The sequence below is a fragment of the Delphinapterus leucas genome, chromosome 11, assembly GCF_059928025.1.
Source record: "Delphinapterus leucas isolate spDelLeu-1000000601 "Yukka" chromosome 11, BTC_Dleu_Yukka2, whole genome shotgun sequence".
NCBI classification, from domain to species: Eukaryota; Metazoa; Chordata; class Mammalia; order Artiodactyla; family Monodontidae; genus Delphinapterus; species Delphinapterus leucas.
Window position 1 is genome coordinate 92,913,290 of NC_143139.1, and position 21,370 is coordinate 92,934,659.

Sequence of the window (21,370 nt, forward strand, 5' to 3'; positions counted from 1 at the left end):
GGCTGAATTCAATTTGGGGCTCCGCCATTTGCTGTGTGTTCTTGGGCAAGTTACTTAACCTCTCCTTGCCAGTGCACTCATCTCAACATGGTAATGTAATAGAACCTACAGTAGTGGTGAGGATTAATTGAGTTACCATAGGTCAAGCGATTAGCACAGTGCCTGGTACATAGGAAGTGCTCAATTAATGTTGCTTGCTGCTGCTGCTGTTATTATAGGAGGTTTTCAGTGGAGCATGTTCAGATACGTTTGGGGTACTCAATGGAAATGCTGAACTGGAAAATATACCAGCTGATCTGTGAAATGTGAGTGGACCTCCACTCGATGAAGAAGCCGGTTATGGTCATTCAAGGCAGCCAAAAAACAATAAATATACATTCAAGTGAATTAAGATGCTGTCATATACTTCTCTGCCGCTGCAGAATAGATGTAGAAAGACTGGTGTTAAGAAACTAGTGTTGAACTTGGCCTAAACCAGTGGTTATTCCAACAGTGAGGGTCTTTCCCCAAGTCAAAGGAAAAAATTGTGTTGACACAAAATTCTCATTTTTGGCATCTTCTGCCACAACTTTTTCTTAACCTTTTGAAGCCTGCGTCTGCTTGCAGTGGAGAGACAAAGAACAAGCAGCGACCTGCATTTGTCCTTGCTGTGATGACATTTTCTAACAGGAAAACTTGGTCATAATTCCTTGATAATATTTTCTATATTGTCATTTCTTGATTTGTTGAAATCTATACATGTCTTAGGCTCCTATTTTCCACTAGTAGAAGCATCTTTAGCTTGTATGAGAGAATCATATGTTGAAACGTTTCATAAAACTCTGCAAAGGGCATTTTGAATTGCGGGTGCTTTGCCCCCATACAGGTTTAAGGATCAGGGCTCTGGACTCACAAGGAAACTAAGTTCTCCAGCAGCAACTGACCCCGCTCCTTCATTGTACAGCTCCATCTGCATGTGCCAGCTGGGCTCCTCCTCCACCTAGAGCAGAGACCCCAGCAAAACAGCTGCTGGATCGCCTTTTCTAAGGGAGACCACTCGCTAGGCCTCCCCAGTGGCAAACTTTCCAACTCCAAGGCCCAGTGCTGTTTTGGCCCCTGCACTCTTCATGGTGTGGGGGTCACACATATTACCTCTAATAGCCGTCATTTTCTGAGCACTTTCTGTGAGCCAGGCACTAAGCTCGACATCTCCTTTAACCTACACATCTACTCTGTGAGTAGTGTCCCTGTTTTGTAGATGAGGTATCCAAGCCTCACATGGGCTAAATGATGGACCTAAATCATACTGAGGGTGAAACAGAGCTGTTCCTACAGCTTTGGTCTGTCCAAGGTCAATGGCAGTGCTCCCAGCTGATACGCTACATTAGGGGAACAAGTGGTAATTGATGTCCCAAAAGAGTCCTAGCCCACCTACAAGTATCAATACTATTCCACATGGGCATTTGTCACCTTTTGATCTTGTTACGGCCATCATTAAAAAAAAAAAAGATAGTGTTCAAAAATTTAAACATTTATAAAAGTAAATTGTATAATTAACATCATTTACCCATTATCTTGCTTCATTAGTTATCAATCTGAAGTCAGTCTTGATTCATCTGTTACTTCCTTTGCCTCCCATCCCAAATGGGTTATTTTAAGGCACATCCCAGACACCATGTCATTTCATCCATAAACACTTCATTATGTATCTCTTTAAGACATGATCCTTAAAACATAACTACAAAACTATTATAATGTCTTTAAAAAAGGGAATATACCAATAAAAGGAATTTCTTAATATCATCTAAAACCAAGTCAGTGTTCAAATTTCCCCAGTTATTTCATAATTGAGATAATTATCTCAAGCGGTTGATTTAAGTCAGGATCCAAACAATGTTTTGATTAATATATCTCTCCAGTATCTTCTAAACAATAACAGCACCTCCTCGCTCTTTTATTTTCCTTGCTTTTTATGTACTGAAGAAACCAGGTTATTTGTCCTACAGAATTTCCCATTCTGGATTTGCCAATTGCATCCCTGGAGTGCTTGACAAGGTCCTCTGAGCTCTGTATGTCCTTTAAATTGGTGGATGTAGATGGTCACCATTTTTTAAAAGTTTCTTGAAGTATAACATACATACCAAAGCGTGGACAAACTCTAAATGCGCACCTCAAGGAGATTTCATGTACTGAGCACATCCATGTAACCAGCTCCCAAATCAAGAAACAGAACAGTGCCAGCCCCCTAGAAGCCCCCTCATATCCCTGCTCAGTCATACCCTACTTTCCCAAGGGTAGCCCTGCCCTGACAACACGGATGTATTTTAAGGCCACCAGTTTTTTCTAGAGACAAAACTTTGAGAATCACTTTATTAATAGAAGCCATGCTGAGTTTCTTGATAATACCTTATCTAACAAAAAGTGGATGTATTTGGCAATGGAATTGCTAACACATAATTACAAAGTTTCTCCTGACTTAAAAAATCTTTACTGTAATTCACCTGATAAGGATGTCATTATTAAAAAAGGATTTCCTTATATATTTCTGAAATAAATATTCTGTAGGCTTAATCTGTTTTTTGTTTGTTTGTTTTTTTTTTTGGCCACACCATGTGGCTTGAGGGATCTTAGTTCCCCAACCAGGAATTGAACCCGGGCCCTTGGCAGTGAAAGCGGAGTCCTAACCACTGGACCACCAGGGAATTCCCTCTGTAGGCTTAATCGTGAAAATTCTATATGAATTTAATGTTAACCCTAAACTATTTTTGCCTTGTTAATGCCACAGCTGGGTGTGGCTATGGGGCTAAGTTCTGGCAAATGGAATGAAAATGGAAGGTGTATTTGTGACTTCCAGGAGGAAGTCCATCTTCCTTCCTACTGGCTGGAATGTGGACCTGACGGCTGGAGCTTGAGCAGCCATATTGGAACATGAGGCTGAGGATTATGGAGCAATAAGATAAAAGGAGCTTGGATCCCTGATACTGTGAACTGCCATATCTACTGGACTCCTTTTAAATGAGAGAAATAGATTTGTATCTTGTTTTAGCCACTATTTTGTGCTCTTCTGTCACTTGAAGCCAAATCTAATTCTAATTTATACAATCATTTACTGTGGGCTTGGTTATGAAAAGGCTTTACATGCCTTATTTTATTTGATCAATACAACCCTACAAAGTAGGAAATACTATCTTCATTAAATCAACAAACAAATTGAAGCTAAATGACCTATGTGACAGATCAAATATCATAGAGCTAGTAAGTGAAAAAGCCTATATTCTGGCTGTAGCCTCTGCTATTCATGGGTCCCACCCATGAATTGTTACAACTATTGGAAGAGACAGACATTACAAAACAATGTTTTGTAAACAAAATAAAATGCCTGGTGCATAGAAGGTGCTGAAAATATTTGCTGGGACAATGAACTACAGAACAAACAGCATAATGAACTACAGTAACAGAGGCAGAAGCAAAGAGCCCTAAACAGCAATTCCTGTGTGCTCTCCCTTAACCCACCGTGACCTTCTCCTCCCTCACCGGCACCTCCAATCTCTCCCTCTTCATATAGGCTTGAGTCTTCCACCTTATTTTTAAATAGCCCTGTTACCATCCAATCTTGCCTTTTGATTCAGAATTTTGTTCTTCTGCCTCCTAGTTATTCCCCCCTCCCACCCCCACATGGGGACTCATACCTTCCCCTTAATGTCCCATGTTCTAGTGTCTGACTGCTCTCTCTACCAAAGCACCAAACCTGTCTCAGCCCCAAGTTTCTGTGTCTGGCACTCACACTGCTAATTACTACTTCCCCTTCTTCTCTCAGCTTCATTCTCTGTTGGTCTGCCTTTATATATAAGCTCTCCTCCTTCCTTCTGGTCATTCCTTCTCCCTCTACCCCATACTCTATCTTCTCCCACATATGCAGTTGCCCTCTAAGGTTCTGTCCTTTGACCTCAGCTTCCACATCTGTAAAATAAGGATAAACAACTGTGCCTATTTATACACACCATTTTACAATGTGATTTGGGGGCCATTAATATGTTGTGACCATCTTTCCTCGTAAAATAGAAATAGATCAACATCACCATTTTTTTGGCTGCAGAGTATGGACGTTTGATAGTTTATTTAACCAATCATCTTTTGATGAAAGTTTAGGCTGAACTGCATTTCTGTGCTGGTGCTTAACGAGTGTGTGTGTATGTGTTGTTTGTCTGTGTCCCAGCACATTTTAGAAATAACTTCATTGTATCACTTTGCATAACAAAGTATTTATCTATGAGTTCATCTTTTTCTTTCTCTCATATTATGGCAGATATAGATGGCTGTCTAGCCAATAGCAATTTCCCCCTTTCTCCCCTGCAAACTGAATCCAGTTTTGTTTTGGATAACAAAGTGACCAGTTCTGGTCTAATCCAGTCATGAAAATCTCCTTCTCCTTTCTCAGATACTTCTCAAGCTTCTCTTTCACGGTGGCCACATGAAAGAGTTATGGGGGCAGGCAGAGAAGACGTGTGAGACAAAGAGTGAAAAAAGAAGGTGAGCTCCTTTTTACCAAAAAAAAAAAAAAAAAAAAAAAAGCCAGCTAATAAAAGCAGGAGGAATAGTAGACGTAGAAAATCACTATTTTGTGGCCCCAAATGTAACAACTGATTCAGGCAAAGACCCTGGATGGATGTTAAAACCACTGGATGAATGTTGTTGGGAAAGCATATTCACAGGCTCAAAGAATCACACCATTCATTGCTGACTAATTAGAAAGGCAAAAATGTAGGCTTACAATGGAGACCTCTGGCAGAGACCATCTTAAACAAGCAGCGGGGCAACCCGACATTAAGTTTCTCCTAATGAGGTGTAACAGGAATTTACAAGGTCTCTGTGAAGTATTCTTGGCAAAAAGACTTAACCTGAATCTAATCAATCCTCTAGTACAGATCCAATGTCCATCTTATAGGAAATATGAGATCAATTGGAACAAGTTAAATGATACCCCGAAGAAATAATCAGAAAAATCCAGAACGTGGCTTGAGCTTTTCAAGAAAGTCCATGTCATAAAAAATAATTATAATAATAATAACAAAGCTGGGGGCCAGGGCACTATCATAGACTAAAAGACACCAAAGAGAGAACGTCGAAATACAACACCTCCAGGTACTGGATCCTTGAATGGATCCTGGAGCAGCAAGTAAAACCAAAAATGGTACTTTGGGCACAATTGGGGAAATTTTTATTTGACCTAATTATTAGAGAGAGAAGGAAAATGTGGCAAAGCGTGAATAATTGGTAAACGCAGTGGGGGCATAATGGTGTCCATGGCACTGTCCTTTAAACTTTTCTGAAAGGTCTGAAAAATTTCTAAATATGATAAAAATACTGAAGAGGGAGAAGGCACAGGAAAATGTTCATAATATGCTGCTAATGGGGGGGAAAGTCTAAAAACAGTCTGACAGCACGATTACTACTTTTGTTTAGAGATCCAGATGTATGTGTCCAGGAGAAAAGATTGGAAGAATTTATAGAAAAATGTTGGCAATGTGTACCTGTAGGTGCTTTTCCAGGTTCTTTGTTTGTTTTCATTGAGCATAAATGTTTTTGTAGTTAGGAAAAAAATAACTTTACAAAAATAACCGGCCTCTGTTATCGTGGGGTTTACATTCTGACCACAAGAAAGCTGAATGCGCTTCACAGGTCATTACAGGGCTGGACCCCAGTTACAAATTAGTGTGATGTGTTGCCATAGACAAATGCTGAAACCACGCCTCTTCCCCTGAAGGCCCCTTAAATACCTGAGGAAGTTGTTGTGCAGCTCCTCCAGGTACGCATTGAAATGATTCCACTCACTCCAGTGAAACTGGTTCAGCTGGTGGAGGTCGTCCCTCCGCTTCTTCATGTTGCTCAGGGTCAGGCTGATGACCTCAACGTATGTCAGGGTGGACTCAGTGGCTTTCATGTCGAGGAAAACCCCACACTGTCAGTTGGTATTGACTCAGCGTTATTATTAGTGGGATGTGTCCAGTACATGGGGAGGAGGTGGGTGTGATAGCAGGATGGGGAAACCGACCTGGTTCTGGAAATCTGAGCAGGAAACCACTCCATGGCCTGCTTGGGAAAGAGAGAAGCTATCCTCTCCATGGCTAGGCCATTCCCCATCTTTTAATAAAGTCTTTCTCCCCTCCTGCTGATGGAAGGGCTAGCAAGTGCTTATTTTAGACTACCATCTAAAATTCTTACTCTCTTATCACAGTGGTGAACAGGAAGGGATTCCAACTTTCCTTTCCTCTCAGGCCCAGTCCTCATTCCCCGTCTCAGGTTTGCATGTTGAAAAGTTCTCTCTACCTTCGCCACCCCTCCACCCCTTCTGAACTGGTCAGAATCTCAGCCACACTCATCACGAGCTGTGGGACATCAGACAATCTATGTCATCCTCTACGTCTCCATTTCCTTATCTATAAAATAGATGGCACCTACCTTAGATGATGTTCATGATAATAATGATAGCCACTATTTTTTTTTAGTACCAGCTGTATGCCATTTAATCCTGGTCACAACACTACTGATTTGGTATAACCATCCTCACTTTAGGAATGAGTTGATAAAGATATTGAGCTTAGAGGTTAAGCTGTGCACATGAGATCTTAAAGCTAGTGGGTTGCTGAGCTGGGACGCAAATCCAGGGCTGTGTATCCCCAACCCAGGCTCCTTCTACTACACTACACTGTCTTTACAGAACAGTGAGGTGATATAAGGGAAAGCGTTTTATAAACAATAAAGTCCTATGAATTGTGTGTTGTTAATCTCTGCCTACAGATATATAAATACGCTTGTGGATATGCAGTGCTATAGGGCAGGAGTTAAGTCCTACCTACTTCATTATGAAAGCTCCTCCTTATGGGGCGCTGTATTCTGATAGGTAACATTCAATCATTTGTTACCTGCCGGGCACTGTGCTAAATAAGCCTTTACCGGTGTTGTGCCTGTTCCCCGCATCACAATTCTATGAGGTGGGTACTCTTATCTCCATTTTACAGATGAGAAAAATGAGGCTCAGAGAGAAGCTGGAACTTGTCTAAGATCACACAGCTGGTGAGCAGGTGAGTTGGTTCCTGAATCCAGGTCTATTTGAGTCCATGTTCTGCCCCTCTACGGTAAACTGTTAAGACTCAGGACACCAACACATATCACACCTGTTTTCTTAAGATCTGAGCTTTTTTACCATATTTTTAGGATAAATGTCATGAGGGCCAAGAATTTGCTGATGGGTCTGGGGAGGGGTGTGTGTGAGGAGGGTGCTGGAAGAAACATACCCCTAGACACCAAAATTCCTGATCAATATATACTGTGGGGTCAGTGAGCATCTAGGAGGCGTTACTGAGTTGCAAAATATGTTAAGAGTCCCTAAGTAGTCCATTCTTTCTGGTAGAAAGGAAGAGATTATTGCACACAGGGAAATTCGACTTGCCCAGGGTCCCACTCAGCCAGTGCATGAGGCAGATTTGGAATTAACATGAGCAAGATTCCGACCCGTAGGCTCGTAACCATGGTCACCCTTGATGGGCCCCTACTATGTGTCAGGTGCTGTGCTGAGGGCTGGATGCCTGTCTCTTCACCCCTGCTTCTGGGAAGAGGAAGCAGGGGCCTGGAGTAATGTGTGCCCAGCCCACGGTGGAAAGGATATGGGATGGTCTTGGTTTTTTCCCTCCTGACCATCAGCACGTCTTTGCCAGGCTGTTGCAGAGAGGCGTGGTTCAGGAGGAAGTACACAATCAGAGGGCTCTTCCCATAAATGTTGAAGAGGTTTGAAGTCATCTCGGGGCTTTTGCAGGCAGGGTAAGACTGAGTAGGAAAGAGATAGGAAAAAAAATAAAGGATATTATCATTTTTATGGCACATATTAAGAAATGTAAAGGTACTCATATCCTTTATCTAGTAACTCCAGTTTTAGGATGCTATCCTAAGGAAATTACCCACAAGAAGAAAAGATTTAGGCACTATAATGTTTACTGCAGTGACAATTACTACAGCAAAAGGTTACAACAACCTAAATGTTCAAGGAGTTGTTGACATCTCTACCCAAAAGAACAGTACGCCACTATTAAATTGTTTATGAAGAGTTGGTACTAAGATATTGTTTCAGGTATAATAGTAATTTTAAAAATCAAGATACAAAATTAGATAGATAATATTATATATTTTATATAAAATGAATATAATTACATGAAATCAATCAACCAAAAAAAATGGTAGATAAGAGACTAGAAGTGTAGTTACCAAAATGTTAACAATTCATTCAGCAAATATTTATTGGGTGACTACTGCGTATACACACTGATCTAGACACTGGCCTTTCAGCCGAGAATAAGACAAATTCCAGCCCTCACGGAGCTTGTATCATAGTTGAGAGAAAAACAATAAACAAATCAACATGATACTATGGAATAATAAGGGCTTTAGGTAAGAATCAAGTAGGGCAGGGGGTGTGGGTGGTGGGATGGGAGACTGGGGAGGAGAGGGATCTTTTCCATGGGGAGGTCAGGGAGGACTGCCCTGAGGAGGAGCGATCCCGGCAGACCCTGAATGATGGAAGGAAGATCTGGGCGATGTTCCAGGCAAAGGGGACAGCAAGTGCAGGAGACCCCAAGGCAGACAGGAGCTTGGTGTGGCTGAGGGACAGAAACCAGGCCTGCACGGCTCAAATGAGAACAAATGATGAGGCTGAAGAAGGAGCGGGGTCTTTGGGCCACAGGAAGAAGTTAGGACTTTCTAAGTGTGATGGAAGCCACTGGAAGGTTTTGAGCTGGGGTACATCTGATTAATTTTTCCTAAAGATCCCTTTAACTGGGACTTCCCTGGCGGTCCAGTGGTTAAGACTCTGTGATTTCGATGCACGGAGTATGGGTTCAATCCCTGCTGGGGAACTAAGATCCTACATGCCACATGGCACGGCCAAAAAATACAAATGAAAAAAAAAAGATCACTTTAACTGATGTGTGGAGAAATGACTGCAGTGGGTAAGCGTGGACACTAGAAGAGCACTTGGGAGCCTCTGCAGTGGTTGAGGCAGTGCTGGGGCTGGGAATGGGGAGGGGTGAGAAGTGATGGAATCTGCAACATACTATGAGAGCAGAATTGGCAGGATTTGCTGATGGAGTCGATGTAGGTGTGAGAAAGACAGGAGTCAAGGGTGACTCTAAAGGGTTAGGTGCCAGTTTCCCAGCTGGGAAGATGTGGGGAGGAAGAGGCTGACAGGGCAGGAAAATCAAGAGGTCTGTTTTGGATGTGCTGTATTTGAGATGCTAATAGACAACCAAGAGGCAACAGAGATCAGGAAAGAGAACAGGCAGGGGCTGAGAGTAATCTGTTTCCCTTCCTTATATTCCTCTGCCTTCTTCCAAAATGTCAGTGGTGATTATGTGCTTCTTTTGTATTTTACGAAGCGGTTATAATCTAACGAGACAAAAATTCTGTCTCACGAGTGAAGGCTGCAGCGGCACCTAACCACACTCTTCTCTGTCCTATTCATTTTCATTGCTTAATGAGATTTCCTCTATGGGTAGCAGGGTCTCTCAACCTTGGCACTTTGACATTTGGGGCCAGATTTGTTGTGGGAGACTGTCCTGTGCATTGCAGGACATCGAGTGGCCTCCGTGGTCTCTACCCAAGAGATGCTAGTAGTACTCTACCCCTCACCCCCAGCTGTGACAACCAGAAATGTCTCCAGGCATGGCCAAATGTCTCCTAGGGTGCAAAACTGTCCCCAGTTGAGAACCACTATTCTATAGCAAGATCCCACTGGAATCACAGAAACTTGGGGTTAGTAGAGCACCTATAGATCATTTAGTCCAATGATTCCTAAAAGCCCATCTCCAAATGGGGGCCAGTCTGTGTTCAATGGTCTCCAGCAAAATGAGGGAAACAAGGAAAAATACATGGTAGTAGTAGGGCTTCCCTGGTGGCGCAGTGGTTGAGAGTCCGCCTGCCGATGCAGGGGACACGGGTTCGTGCTCTGGTCCGGGAAGATCCCACATGCTGCGGAGTGGCTGGGCCCATAAGCCATGGCCGCTGGGCCTGCGCGTCCGGAGCCTGTGCTCCGCAACGGTAGAGGCCACAACAGTGAGAGGCCCGCATACCGCAAAAAGAAAACAAAAACAAAACATTGTAATAAATCTGACCTAAAGTAATTTTTTTTTTTTTTTTTGGCTACCGCCACGCAGCTTGTAGGATCTTAGTTCCCTGACCAGGGATCGAACTTGTGCCCCTACAGTGGAAGCACGGAGTCCTAACCACTGCACCAACAGGGAATTCCATGACCTAAAGGAAATTTATTCACTTATGGACTCTCTTTTATTCTGAGATTGTCTTTCTACTTTTTTACATTAATGACCTTTCTTTTATGAAATGATGATGATACCAGATAGCAGTCATTTTGTTTAAATGAACTTATTTAGTGAAAAAAAAAAAAAGTTTTTCCAAGTCTAGAAAAGTCCAAAGATCTAGAACCACTAATCTAGTTCCACATTTATTCAAGTGCTGTTCTTTCAGTTGCCCAGTACCCATTCTCCTTCTGCTAACAACCCCCAATTCTTGTGTGTTTGGGGGAGTTTACTTGCCCTCTACTGCTTGAAGGACTTTAAATCAAATGTCTTGCTCCCCATGTGAGCCACAGGAGCGAGCCTTAGAAGCCTTTGTAGGCTCTGCCAGCCAGAGCCTTTCTCTCATCCACCCAGTTAGAGCCAGAGCACATGGGATAAGCTTGGTCAATCAAAACTCCGGTTTCTGGGATTTTGAGTCCTGAGTGGGGTGAAATATAGACTGAAAACACATGGGGGTTCAACCATACCAGAGATGTCACCTTGAAAAGCTGGTTCAAGGGTTGCAACTGCCTTGATTCTCCTCCTGGTCCCTGGACCGATTTTCACACTGTTCTCAATGTTCTTGCAGTGTTTGCTCAAGTTGGCATAATTTGTTACTTGTAAGCAAAGAATCCCAACTGATACACATCATTTCAATAATATTCTCAGTAGGTACTTGCCCATTTTTGCTTCCCTAACTCTGGAAACAAGGAATACACTCCCTTCTGAAACATCCAGTTCCACTGTCAGTAAGCATCCGGTTTCTCCTCCCAGGGAAAGGGCTGGCTCAGGGCCATAGCACTGGGCAAAGACAAGCCACTAGGCAAGAGGAGAGTCATTCTGGAACCTCAGCTCCAAGAGGCAGGTAGAAAGCAGAGCAGAAGCTAGAGTAAAGGGGTTGGCATCAGAGACCTGGCAAGAGGAATGACGTGGTTTGAGAGCCAGAGTGGAACAGGAACCAGCAGACAGTCTGCAGCCAAGCCGGAGGGTAGAGCTGGTTTAAAATGACAGCAGCTTGGACTCCTATGAAGTTCTTTCTTCCTCTAGATAAAAATCTGACTCTCTGTAATTCCAACCCATCTCCCTCCAGACTGTGTGTTACATAACAGTCCTTAAAATATTTGAGGAGGGAATTCCCTGGCGGTCCAGTGGTTAGGACTCTGAGCTTTCACTGCCGGGCCCAGGTTCAATCCCTGGTCGGGGAACTAAGATCCTGCAAGCCACAGAGCGTGGTCAAAAAAAAAAAAAAAAATTGAGGAGAGCCCTCACATCTTCTCTAAGTCTTGCTTCTCCAACCTAAACATCTTCGGTGCCTTCAGTGACTCCTGGACCCTCTTTCTCTCCAACCTGGTCCCTCTCCCTGAACACATGTTCGATGGGACCATCTGAAGTGGGACCATCCTCTTCCTTATTCTGGGACAGTTGTATATCTTTTTAGAAAGTTCTTTGTTTTGACATTTACATATCCTTTTCTGCTATCTCTGAGAGTGAAATTATTTATTTGTTTTTTTACAAAATAAATTTATGTTCTTTGTGAAAAATTCATACAATGTATAAATGTATATAGTAAAAGATAAGAGTCCCCATCCTCACTTGCGTTTTCTAGGAATAAATACTATTAATGTTTTTCCGTGTATCCTTCCAAACCTTTTTATAAGCACATAATGACTTTATACCAAAAATGTATTTCAAAAATAAAAATAGAATCATACTATACACCATGTTTGATTACTTTAATTTTTCACTCATCAGTATCTAAATACATTGCCTGTGGTATTCTCTTGATTTATTAATTTTAGACATTGTTGACTTTCATTCTTTCATATGATAAGGTATAAATCTGTCTTGTTTTTAACAGCAACAGAATATCTATATTATGAACATTTCACAGTTTACCTATTTATCTACTGAAATGTTAATTTTCTTCCGTTTTTGCTGGTACAGATTAATGCTGTAAGGGATGGCCTTGTGTGAACATTTCTACAGGATAGATTCTTGGAAGTGAAACTGCCAGGTCTTCAGTGTATGCCATTAAAATTTAATAGAATATCCTAAACTCATGACAAAACACCTAAAAATGCTAGAAAAATATTTTAAAATCCTTTTAAATGAATGAAGGAGCTTGTAAGAAAGTAAGGGAAATCCTTTGAGGCCTAGGGAGGTAAGGGAGCCCTGAAGTTGGATGCCCTGATTCAAAACAACTTCAGAGGGAGGTGGAATGATGGGTGTCCTTTGCTTGATCCTGGTGTTAAGCCAAACACCTCCACTGTCCCACTGTTCTGTAGGTTCTTTGATGCTAATGGCTTTATCAAGTTACCGAGGTCTCCTTCTATTCCTAGTGTAGAGGGATGTCAAAAAACTGACTTCGCTAGTACCAGAATACACCAGAGGGAGGGGACTGTCCTTTCTCAGGAAAACAAAGATTAGAGCCAAAGGCAGAGTGAGAGCTACATTGCTCTACATTAGAGGTGAGCAGGAGTTTGGGGAAAGAAGAGGGAGGAAAGTGCACACGACTATAGAGGATGGTCTTGCAAACTGTGGGATGACTAAAGGATTTTAAGAAGGGCAACTCACATGAAAGGTCTTTGCATTACTGTGATATGGTCCCCCTTCTTCCATCTCTTTAAACTTAGTAAAGTTTTCTATATACACAACACACCCACACAGGCCTTGTGTGAGCAGTTTTTGTGAAAATCAAGGGAAGAGGTGGTACGTGCACAGCACATGCAGGACAGAAGAGGAGCTCGGTGCCACAGAAAACATAAGTCCCCAGAGTTCAGATATTTGGGGGAGGGTATGAGGCTCCAAACAAATCATATAACAAATGCTTGAACCAATCTTTAATTCAATTCAAAGGAGTAGAGTAACCCCTGGTGACATCTGGGTTATGCGAGTAAAGTTTTTTATTAAGAATAGGTGATAATATAAAAACATTGGGGGAAAAAATGGGAGAGAATATTTCATAAAATCTTGGAGTGGTAAAGATCTTTCTTAGTAGGAAATGAAATCCAGAAGCCATAAAAGAGATGACCAATAAACATGTCTGTATAAAAATTTAAATTTTCTAGAATAAAGTACCATAATTAAAGTAAAAAGATTAAATAGGAAACATTTTTTTGCCAAGTATATGACTAAGAATTGAGCTTCTACAAATCAAAAATGAGCAGAAGACTAAGAACCTTAGAAATAGAAATATTTCTACTAAGAATAGAAAAAACCAAAACCAAAGGACATGAAGAGGCATTTCATGGAAATAGAAATTCCAAAGGATTATAACTATAGGAAAATAGATTTAACTTCACTTATAATTAAATAATTAATATTGAAACAATTATAACATAGCATTTTCCCCTCATCAGAATGGCAACAAATAATTTGATAATGTACAACATTGGCAAAGGTACATGGATAGTCTCTCACATGCTGCTGGTGAGAATATAAATTGGTACAACTTCTTTGGAGAGCAATTCAAGATATACAATTGATTTAGGAATTCTACTTCTAGGAATTCTTCCTACATGTATACTTGTACATATGAGCCAAGAGACACACAAATACCGAGATGTTCAAGACAGCAGTGTTTATAATAGCAAAGACTGGGAGCACATACATGTCCACGGATAGGAAAATGGTTAATGAATTATAGAATACAGGCGCAACCATGAAATAAGATTGTGATAGATCTGTATGTGCTTTCATTCGGAATACTCTCTAAGATATGTTGAAATCAGTACAGAGTCTGATTTAGAACATGGGGTCTGGAGTCACACTGCTTGGGTTAAAATCCTGGCTCTACTCTTACAACTCAACAACAAAAAGACAAAAACTTAATCTAAAAATGGGCAAAGGATTTGAACAGACATTTCTCTAAAGAAGATATACAACTGGCCAATAAGCACATGAAAAGATGCTCAGTATCATTAGTCATTAGGGAAGCGGAAGTGAAAACCACAATGAGATACTACTTCATACCAACTAGGATAACTATATGAAAAAGAATGGAAAATAAGTGTTGGCAAGGATGTGGAGAAATTGCAATCCTCGTATGTTGCTGGCGGGAATGTAAAATGGTACAGGCTCTGTGGAAACGTTTGTCAGTTCCTCAAAAAGTTAGACGTAGGCTTACCATATGACCCAACAATGCCACTCCTAGGTAGTATATATCCAAGAGAATAGAAAACATATGTACACACAAAAATTTGTACATAAATGTTCATAGAAGCCATGTCATTCATAATAGCCAAAAGGCGGAAACAGTCCAAATGTCCATTAACTAGTAAATGGATAAACAAAGTTTGGTATAGTCATATAATGGAATATTATTCAGCCATAAAAAAGGTGAAATACTGACACATGCTACAACATGGATAAATCTTGAAAACACTATGCTAAGTGAAGGAAATCAGTCACAAAAGGCCACATATTATATGATTCCCATTTATACGAAATGTCCAGAATAGGCAAATTCATACAAACTAAAACTATATTAGTGGTTTCCAGAGGCAGCGGGGAGAGGGGGCTGGGGAGTGACTGCTAATGAGTATGGGGTTTCTTTTTTGGGTGATAAAAATGTTCTGGAAGTAGACAGTGGTGATGATTATAGAACCTTGTGACTATACTAAAAACCACTGAATTTTACATTAAAATGCTGATTTTTATGGTATGTGAATTATAGCTTTTAAAAAAATCTTAGCTCTACCACTTACTAGCTATTTGACTTTGGTCAAGATACTGAATATTTCTGAGCCTTAGTTTTCTGATCCATAAAATGGAGATAATAAATAAAACCTACTTCTCTTAGGGTTGTGTGAGGATTAAATGAATTAACATGTATGACGTGTTTAGAACAATGTTTGCTATATAAGCATTCAATAATTGTTAGCTATTATATGCTAGGTTGAAAAAGCAAAGTGCAAAATGGTGTATATATTATACCAATTTTTGTTTTAAAAAATGGTTTATATTCCTTGACATGCATCAAAAATTTCTAGAAGGATATAAGGAAAAACTTGATTTGCCTCTGGGGAGGGGGCATAGGATCTGGCGTGGAAGAGAGATTAACGTTTTTGTTTTTGTTTTTTTATGCGGTACGCGGGCCTCTCACCGTTGTGGCCTCCCCCGTTGCGGGGCACAGGCTCCGGACGCGCAGGCTCAGCGCGCATGGCTCACGGGCCCAGCCGCTCCGCGGCACGTGGGATCTTCCCGGACCGGGGCACGAACCCCGCGTCCCCTGCCTCAGCAGGCGGACCCTCAACCACTGCGCCACCAGGGAAGCCCGAGAGATTAACTTTTTGTTACATATCCTTTAATACTGTTTGGTTTTACCACAGGCAAAAATTTTTTCAATAAAAACTATGGTATTAAAAAATAATAATAAATAAATAAATGGGGCTTCCCTGGTGGCGCAGTGGTTGAGGGTCCGCCTGCTGAGGCAGGGGACGCGGGGTTCGTGCCCCGGTCCGGGAAGATCCCACGTGCCGCGGAGCGGCTGGGCCCGTGAGCCATGCGCGCTGAGCCTGCGCGTCCGGAGCCTGTGCCCCGCAACGGGGGAGGCCACAACGGTGAGAGGCCCGCGTACCGCATTAAAAAAAAAAAAAAAAAAAAATGGGCAGCAGATTGTATCAGTGCTGTGCTTCTTAAAGTGGTAGAGTCATGTGTTGGCTCTTCTGTCGGGAACATCCAGAAGGCCCCCCACCCCCACCCCCGGTGAATAGCTCACTGACGCATCTCCCTTCCATGTGTCCGCCAGGCCATTCAGCTGCTTTCCACTCCTGTTAAACTCTGCCACTATCCACTCTAACTGCTGGGCTTCGCCACCCCACCAGGACAGATCCCGGAGTAGGACATGAATACTCATCTCCTTGTCTCTGTCTCTAGAGCAACCCCACGATCCCCGTCAGCAGTAAGCACCGTAACGCTGCTGGGCTTTATTTCCCCCATTTTACAGAAGAAGGTCAGTAGAGTTAAACAACTCACTCAAGTAACACAGCTGAGGAGATAGATGCAGCACCAAGATTTGAACTCATGTCTGTCTGTCTTTTCCACCAGGCCCTGCTACTTCTCAAAAGTTTCACTGCTAAATGCTGAGGGGAAATAGGCAGTGGAATAATTATGGAGAAACGAAGAACATTCAAGAAATCTTCTACAGGGAATTCCCTGGTGGTCCAGTGGCTAGGACTCGGGTTCAATCTCTGGTCGGGGAACTAAGATTCTGCAAGCTTCACGGTGCAGCCAAAAAAAAGAAAGAAAGAAGGAAAGAAAGAAATCTTCTACAATACTTGCTATACTTGATCCAAACTCTATGGCCTGACTCCCTTGCTAGTTGGTGCTTGGGGAAGCCCCAAAGCCTCTTGCCCTGTTCACGGTCCTAAGGGCCTCTTCCCACTACGTAAGACTGAACGTGCCATTGATATAACCTACCATGCACTGAGGTTTGTAGGGAAGATTTGCGGGAGGGGAGGAGAAGAGGAGAGAACACACCGTAATCCTTCGCCTCTTGTGTTCTGGGGGCTGTGCTGGTGGCAAAGCTCAGAGGTTAAGAGCTCAGGCTCAGAGTCAGGCAGATCTGCATGCAAGTCTTGGCTTTATCACTTATTTGCGTTGTGAATTTGGACAAATTAGTTACCTGCTCTGAGCATCACTTTCCTCACTAATAAACTGAAAAATAGCAGGAGTAAGGATCTCAAACGACTGTCACAGTAAAATAAAATACACTGTATGCACAGGTTTCACCTGACATGTAGTGAGTAAGTGTTCATTACATGTTAATCCTCATCACTACCTCAGGTAAACCTCATAAGAGCACCAGGACCGAGGAATTATTGTCCCCATTTCATAGAGTAGAAAACTGAGACTCTGTTCTCTTTCCGTTACACCCAGGCTCTTGAGTTTCAAGCAAGTAATTTAAATCCTGGAGAAATCCAGGCAAAATTCTCACTCAACTTGTGCCTACCTCAGTCAGTAATTACCCTTACGAGATTTCCTTACTGTTTCACCCAAGTCTACAATCAGAAATACCCCAGTTCTTACCCTGACATCTTCACAGAGCTAGCTCTTCTGGCCAGATCTCCTAGCCCCCTTTAAATCATCTCTCCTATTAAGTTTGCAATCACGTGCTCATCGGCTTAGGAAGCATATTCTCAAGTTCTCTTGCTGCAGATATCCTTTTGACTTGTTGTGTTGCTTTCCTCAAGACCAGAGTCTGATAATTATGCTCTGTCAATGCAATATGCACAAAAAATGATCAATAGGGCTTCTCAGCTATGATGAGAAAGAGCATACGGTAGGCCTCAGCTTTCTATTAATGTGAAAATGCCTGGGTATATTCAGATCATTGGGAGGTGCTAGAGGAAATCACTCAGGTAAATTCATAGAATTTCACTTGCATTTTAGCCAGATGTACACTTGTGGCCACACATTTGTCCATTTACTAATCTATCTGCCCGTCCTTCTATCCATCCATCCAACATTTTGCTGAGCCTTTACTATGTGCTGGGCCCATGCTAGGTGCTGGAAGTAGACTGTCTTCAAGGAACTCACAGCTTAGTAAGAAAAAAAGACAGGTAAATGATAAGTGTAACACTGACTCATGTGCCATGATAGAATTCTCTGTACGATAAAGTATGGTCCCAGAATAAGGAAGAAGGAGCCTAAAGGCTTTAAAAATGCTAAGCAGAATCAGGAAAGGTGTTGCGATTAAAAGAGAAAAAAATATCCAACTCTTGCACGAAGTTATGGTTCTTCTGTAGAAGGTTAATAGAGAATATCTTAAAGACAGGAAGAGAGAAACAACAGATTCTCTATAAACAGATAACAATTAGAATGACTGCAGAGTTCTCAACAGTAACGATGGAAGCTAGAAGATGACAGTGGAATGAAATCACCAAAGCATTAAGGTAAACGTGTATACCCAGCAAAACTATCCTTTAAGAAGAAAGGTGAAATAAAGACATTCATAGAAAAACAAAAACCAAGGGAACTTACCAAGAGAACTGCAGTAAGGAACTGCTAAAAATTCTCTCTCTCTCTGTATATATATATGGGGGAAATTACAGAGAGGAGAGAGCTCAAGAAAGGAATCCTAAATAATTGTGTATGGATGCATATGCTCACCCCTGAGCTGCACATATAAATGTGTATCTGACCCTAAACAGATGGCTTTGAGAACTGAACTACAGGGTAGAGCACTTCTCAAGTCTCAAATGTGGTCCCTGGGTAGCACACATTTAGGACAGATCAAAAGAGCACTGCAAAAGTTTTGAAAACTGAACTAACATTGAAACCACAATCTACAAAACTTATGACCTGAGCCTAATTGGGTGAATTGCCTGCTAAAACAAAGGAAACAAAACACTCCAACATTCTTCATACATTTAAACAAGACTCAAAATATTCAAAATATCCAGAATAGAATCCAGAATTACTCAACCTACAAAGAGCCAGAATAATCTGATAAATTCTCAAGGAAGAAAGACAATCGGCATCACCAATCCTGAAATGACTCAGATGTTGAAATCATCAGACAAAGGCTTTAAGGCAGCTATTATAACAGTGCTTTAAGAAGTAAGGGTGAATACTTTTGAAATAAATGAAAAAATAGAAAGTCTCAGTAGAGAAATAGAAGCTATGACAGAAAACTGAATAGAAATTTTACAACTGAAAAATACAATAATTGAAATAAAAAAGTCACTGGATGGGATCAATACCAGAATGGAGGTGATGGAGGAAGGAGACAATGAACTTGAAGACAGATCAATAAAAATTATCCAATTTGTGTGTTTTCTAATATCATATGTGTGGTTTTCCACACCAGTTCTCCAATTCTCTGAAATAAACTGGGTGTCTAACAATTTAATTCAATTCCAAATCTACCTGGAATTAGTGTCAGATCCCACTAGTTAAAAGACTCAATCCAACAAGACTGTCCCCACTTCAAGCACCAGTGTCAAATGCCACCCATACTTCTATCTAGCTAACTATAAATTTGGGGGTTCCCATGACCCCCTTGGGTTCAATAATTCAGTAGAATGGCTCATGGAACTCAGGAAAGTGCTATGCTTACTATTACAGGTTTACTATAAAAGACACGACTCAGGAACAACTAAATGGAAGAGAGACATAGGGCACGGTGTGCGGGCTGGAGCATGGACCTTCCATGCCCTCTTCAGGCACATCACCTTCCCAGCACATCAGTGTGTTCAGCGACCTGGCAGTTCACCAAATCACATTGTTCAGGAGTTTCTATAACTCAGTCTCCAGTCTCTCTCTCCTCCCTGGAGGCTGGGAGGGGTGAGGCTGAAAGTTCCCACCCTCTAATCATGTTTGGTCTTGTGTTTTTTTTAATATTTATTTATATTTTTGGCTGCCTTGGGTCTTCGTTGCGGCACGCGGGATCCTCTGCTGTGGTGCGCGGGCTCCTCCTTGCAGGGCATGGGCTCCTCTCTAGTTGTGGTGTGTGGGCTGCAGAGCACGCAGGCTCTATAGTTGTGGCCCACATGCTCAGTTGTTGTGGTGCGCGGGCTTAGTTGCCCCGCAGTATGTGGGATCTTAGTTCCCTGACCAGGGATCGAACCCGTGTCCCCTGCATTGGAAGGTGGATTTTTAACCACTGGACCACCAGGGAAGTCCCTCATGTTTTGGTCTTTCTGGGTCCTATCCTGAAGCTACCTAAGGCCCCAACCTGGGTCACTATATTAGGATATACTCAGGTGTGGCTGGAAGATGCTAATAATGAATAACAAAAGACATTTCCATCACTCAGGAAATCCCAAGGGTTTTAGGAGCTCTGTGCCAGGACCTGGGGACAAAGATCAAATCTGTATTTTTATTATATACACGATCTGAACAGTGTAGAGACAAAAGACCAGAAAAAATGAACAGAGCCTCAGGGACCTATGGGACAATATCAACAGGTCTAACATTGTGTCATCAAAGTCCTAAAACGAAAGGAGAGTGTGGTACCCAAAAAAAATTGAAAAACCTCCCAAATTTGGCAAAAGACATAAACTTACAGTTTCAAGAAGCTCTGCAAACCCCAGTCAAGTCAAAGTCAAAGAAACCCATGTCCCTACACATCCTAACAACCAGCTGAAAGGCAAGACAACTTGAGGGCAGTCTAAGAGAAATGCTTGACACAAAAGGGGGACAAGAATTTAAGTGACTGTGGATTTCTCATCAGACCCTTGAGGCCAGAAGCTGTGGAACAACATTTGAAAGTGTGGAAAGAAAAGAACTTTCGACCCAGAATTCTATAACCAGAAAAAAACATCCTTCAAGAATGAAGGTGAAAATGTAAAATCGATAGCTAGTGGGAAGCGGCCACATAGCACAGGGAGATCAGCTCGGTGCTTTGTGTCCACCTAGAGGGGTGGGATAGGGAGGGTGGGAGGGAGACGCAAGAGGGGCTGATTCACTTTGTTATAAAGCAGAAACTAATACACCATTGTAAAGCAATTACACTCCAATAAAGATGTTAAAAAAATAAAGGCAGTCTTGTGAGTAGGCCACTAAAAAAAGAAAAAAGAATGAAGGTGAAATAAAGACATTCTCAGAAGAAAGAAAACTCTAAGCAAATTCATTGCCAACAGGCTTATTTTAAGTGAAGGGTTTTCTTTTGGGAGGGGGCATGTAAGAAGGAAAGTAATACCAGAGGGAAACTTGGAACTTCAGGAATGAAGGAAAAGCAACAGGAACTGTAAATATCTGGTTATATATAGTAAGTACAATATATATAGTAAATATAGAATATATATTATAAATCTATCTGGTTATATAGAGTAAATATAATACTGTATTTTCCTCCTCTTACATTCTTTAAAATATGTACGATAATCACTTCGGAATGCTGTTTGGCATTTCCTCAAAATGTTAAACATATGACCCAGCGATTCCACCCTAGGTATACATACACCCAAGAGAAATGAAAACATATGTCTACACAAAAACTTGTACCTGAATGTTCACAGCAGCACTATTTATGATAGTTACAAAGTAGAAACAACACAAACTGAATAAAGATAAAAACACTCTATCTAAAACATTTGTGGGATGCC

The 21,370-nt window shown here is 41.6% G+C and overlaps 1 protein-coding gene across 1 annotated transcript in view; it reads right to left on the reverse strand.

Moving 5' to 3' along the window:
* Nucleotides 1–21,370, reverse strand: part of FAM227A (family with sequence similarity 227 member A) — an 80,897-nt gene that overhangs the window by 12,808 nt on the left and 46,719 nt on the right. The window contains exons 12-14 of the mRNA XM_089921328.1: nucleotides 17,443–17,534; nucleotides 7,646–7,806; nucleotides 5,757–5,909 (exon numbers count right to left, since the gene is read on the reverse strand). Coding sequence (XP_089777454.1) covers nucleotides 5,757–5,909; nucleotides 7,646–7,806; nucleotides 17,443–17,534 — 406 coding nt within the window. The remainder of the gene's footprint in view (nucleotides 1–5,756; nucleotides 5,910–7,645; nucleotides 7,807–17,442; nucleotides 17,535–21,370) is intronic.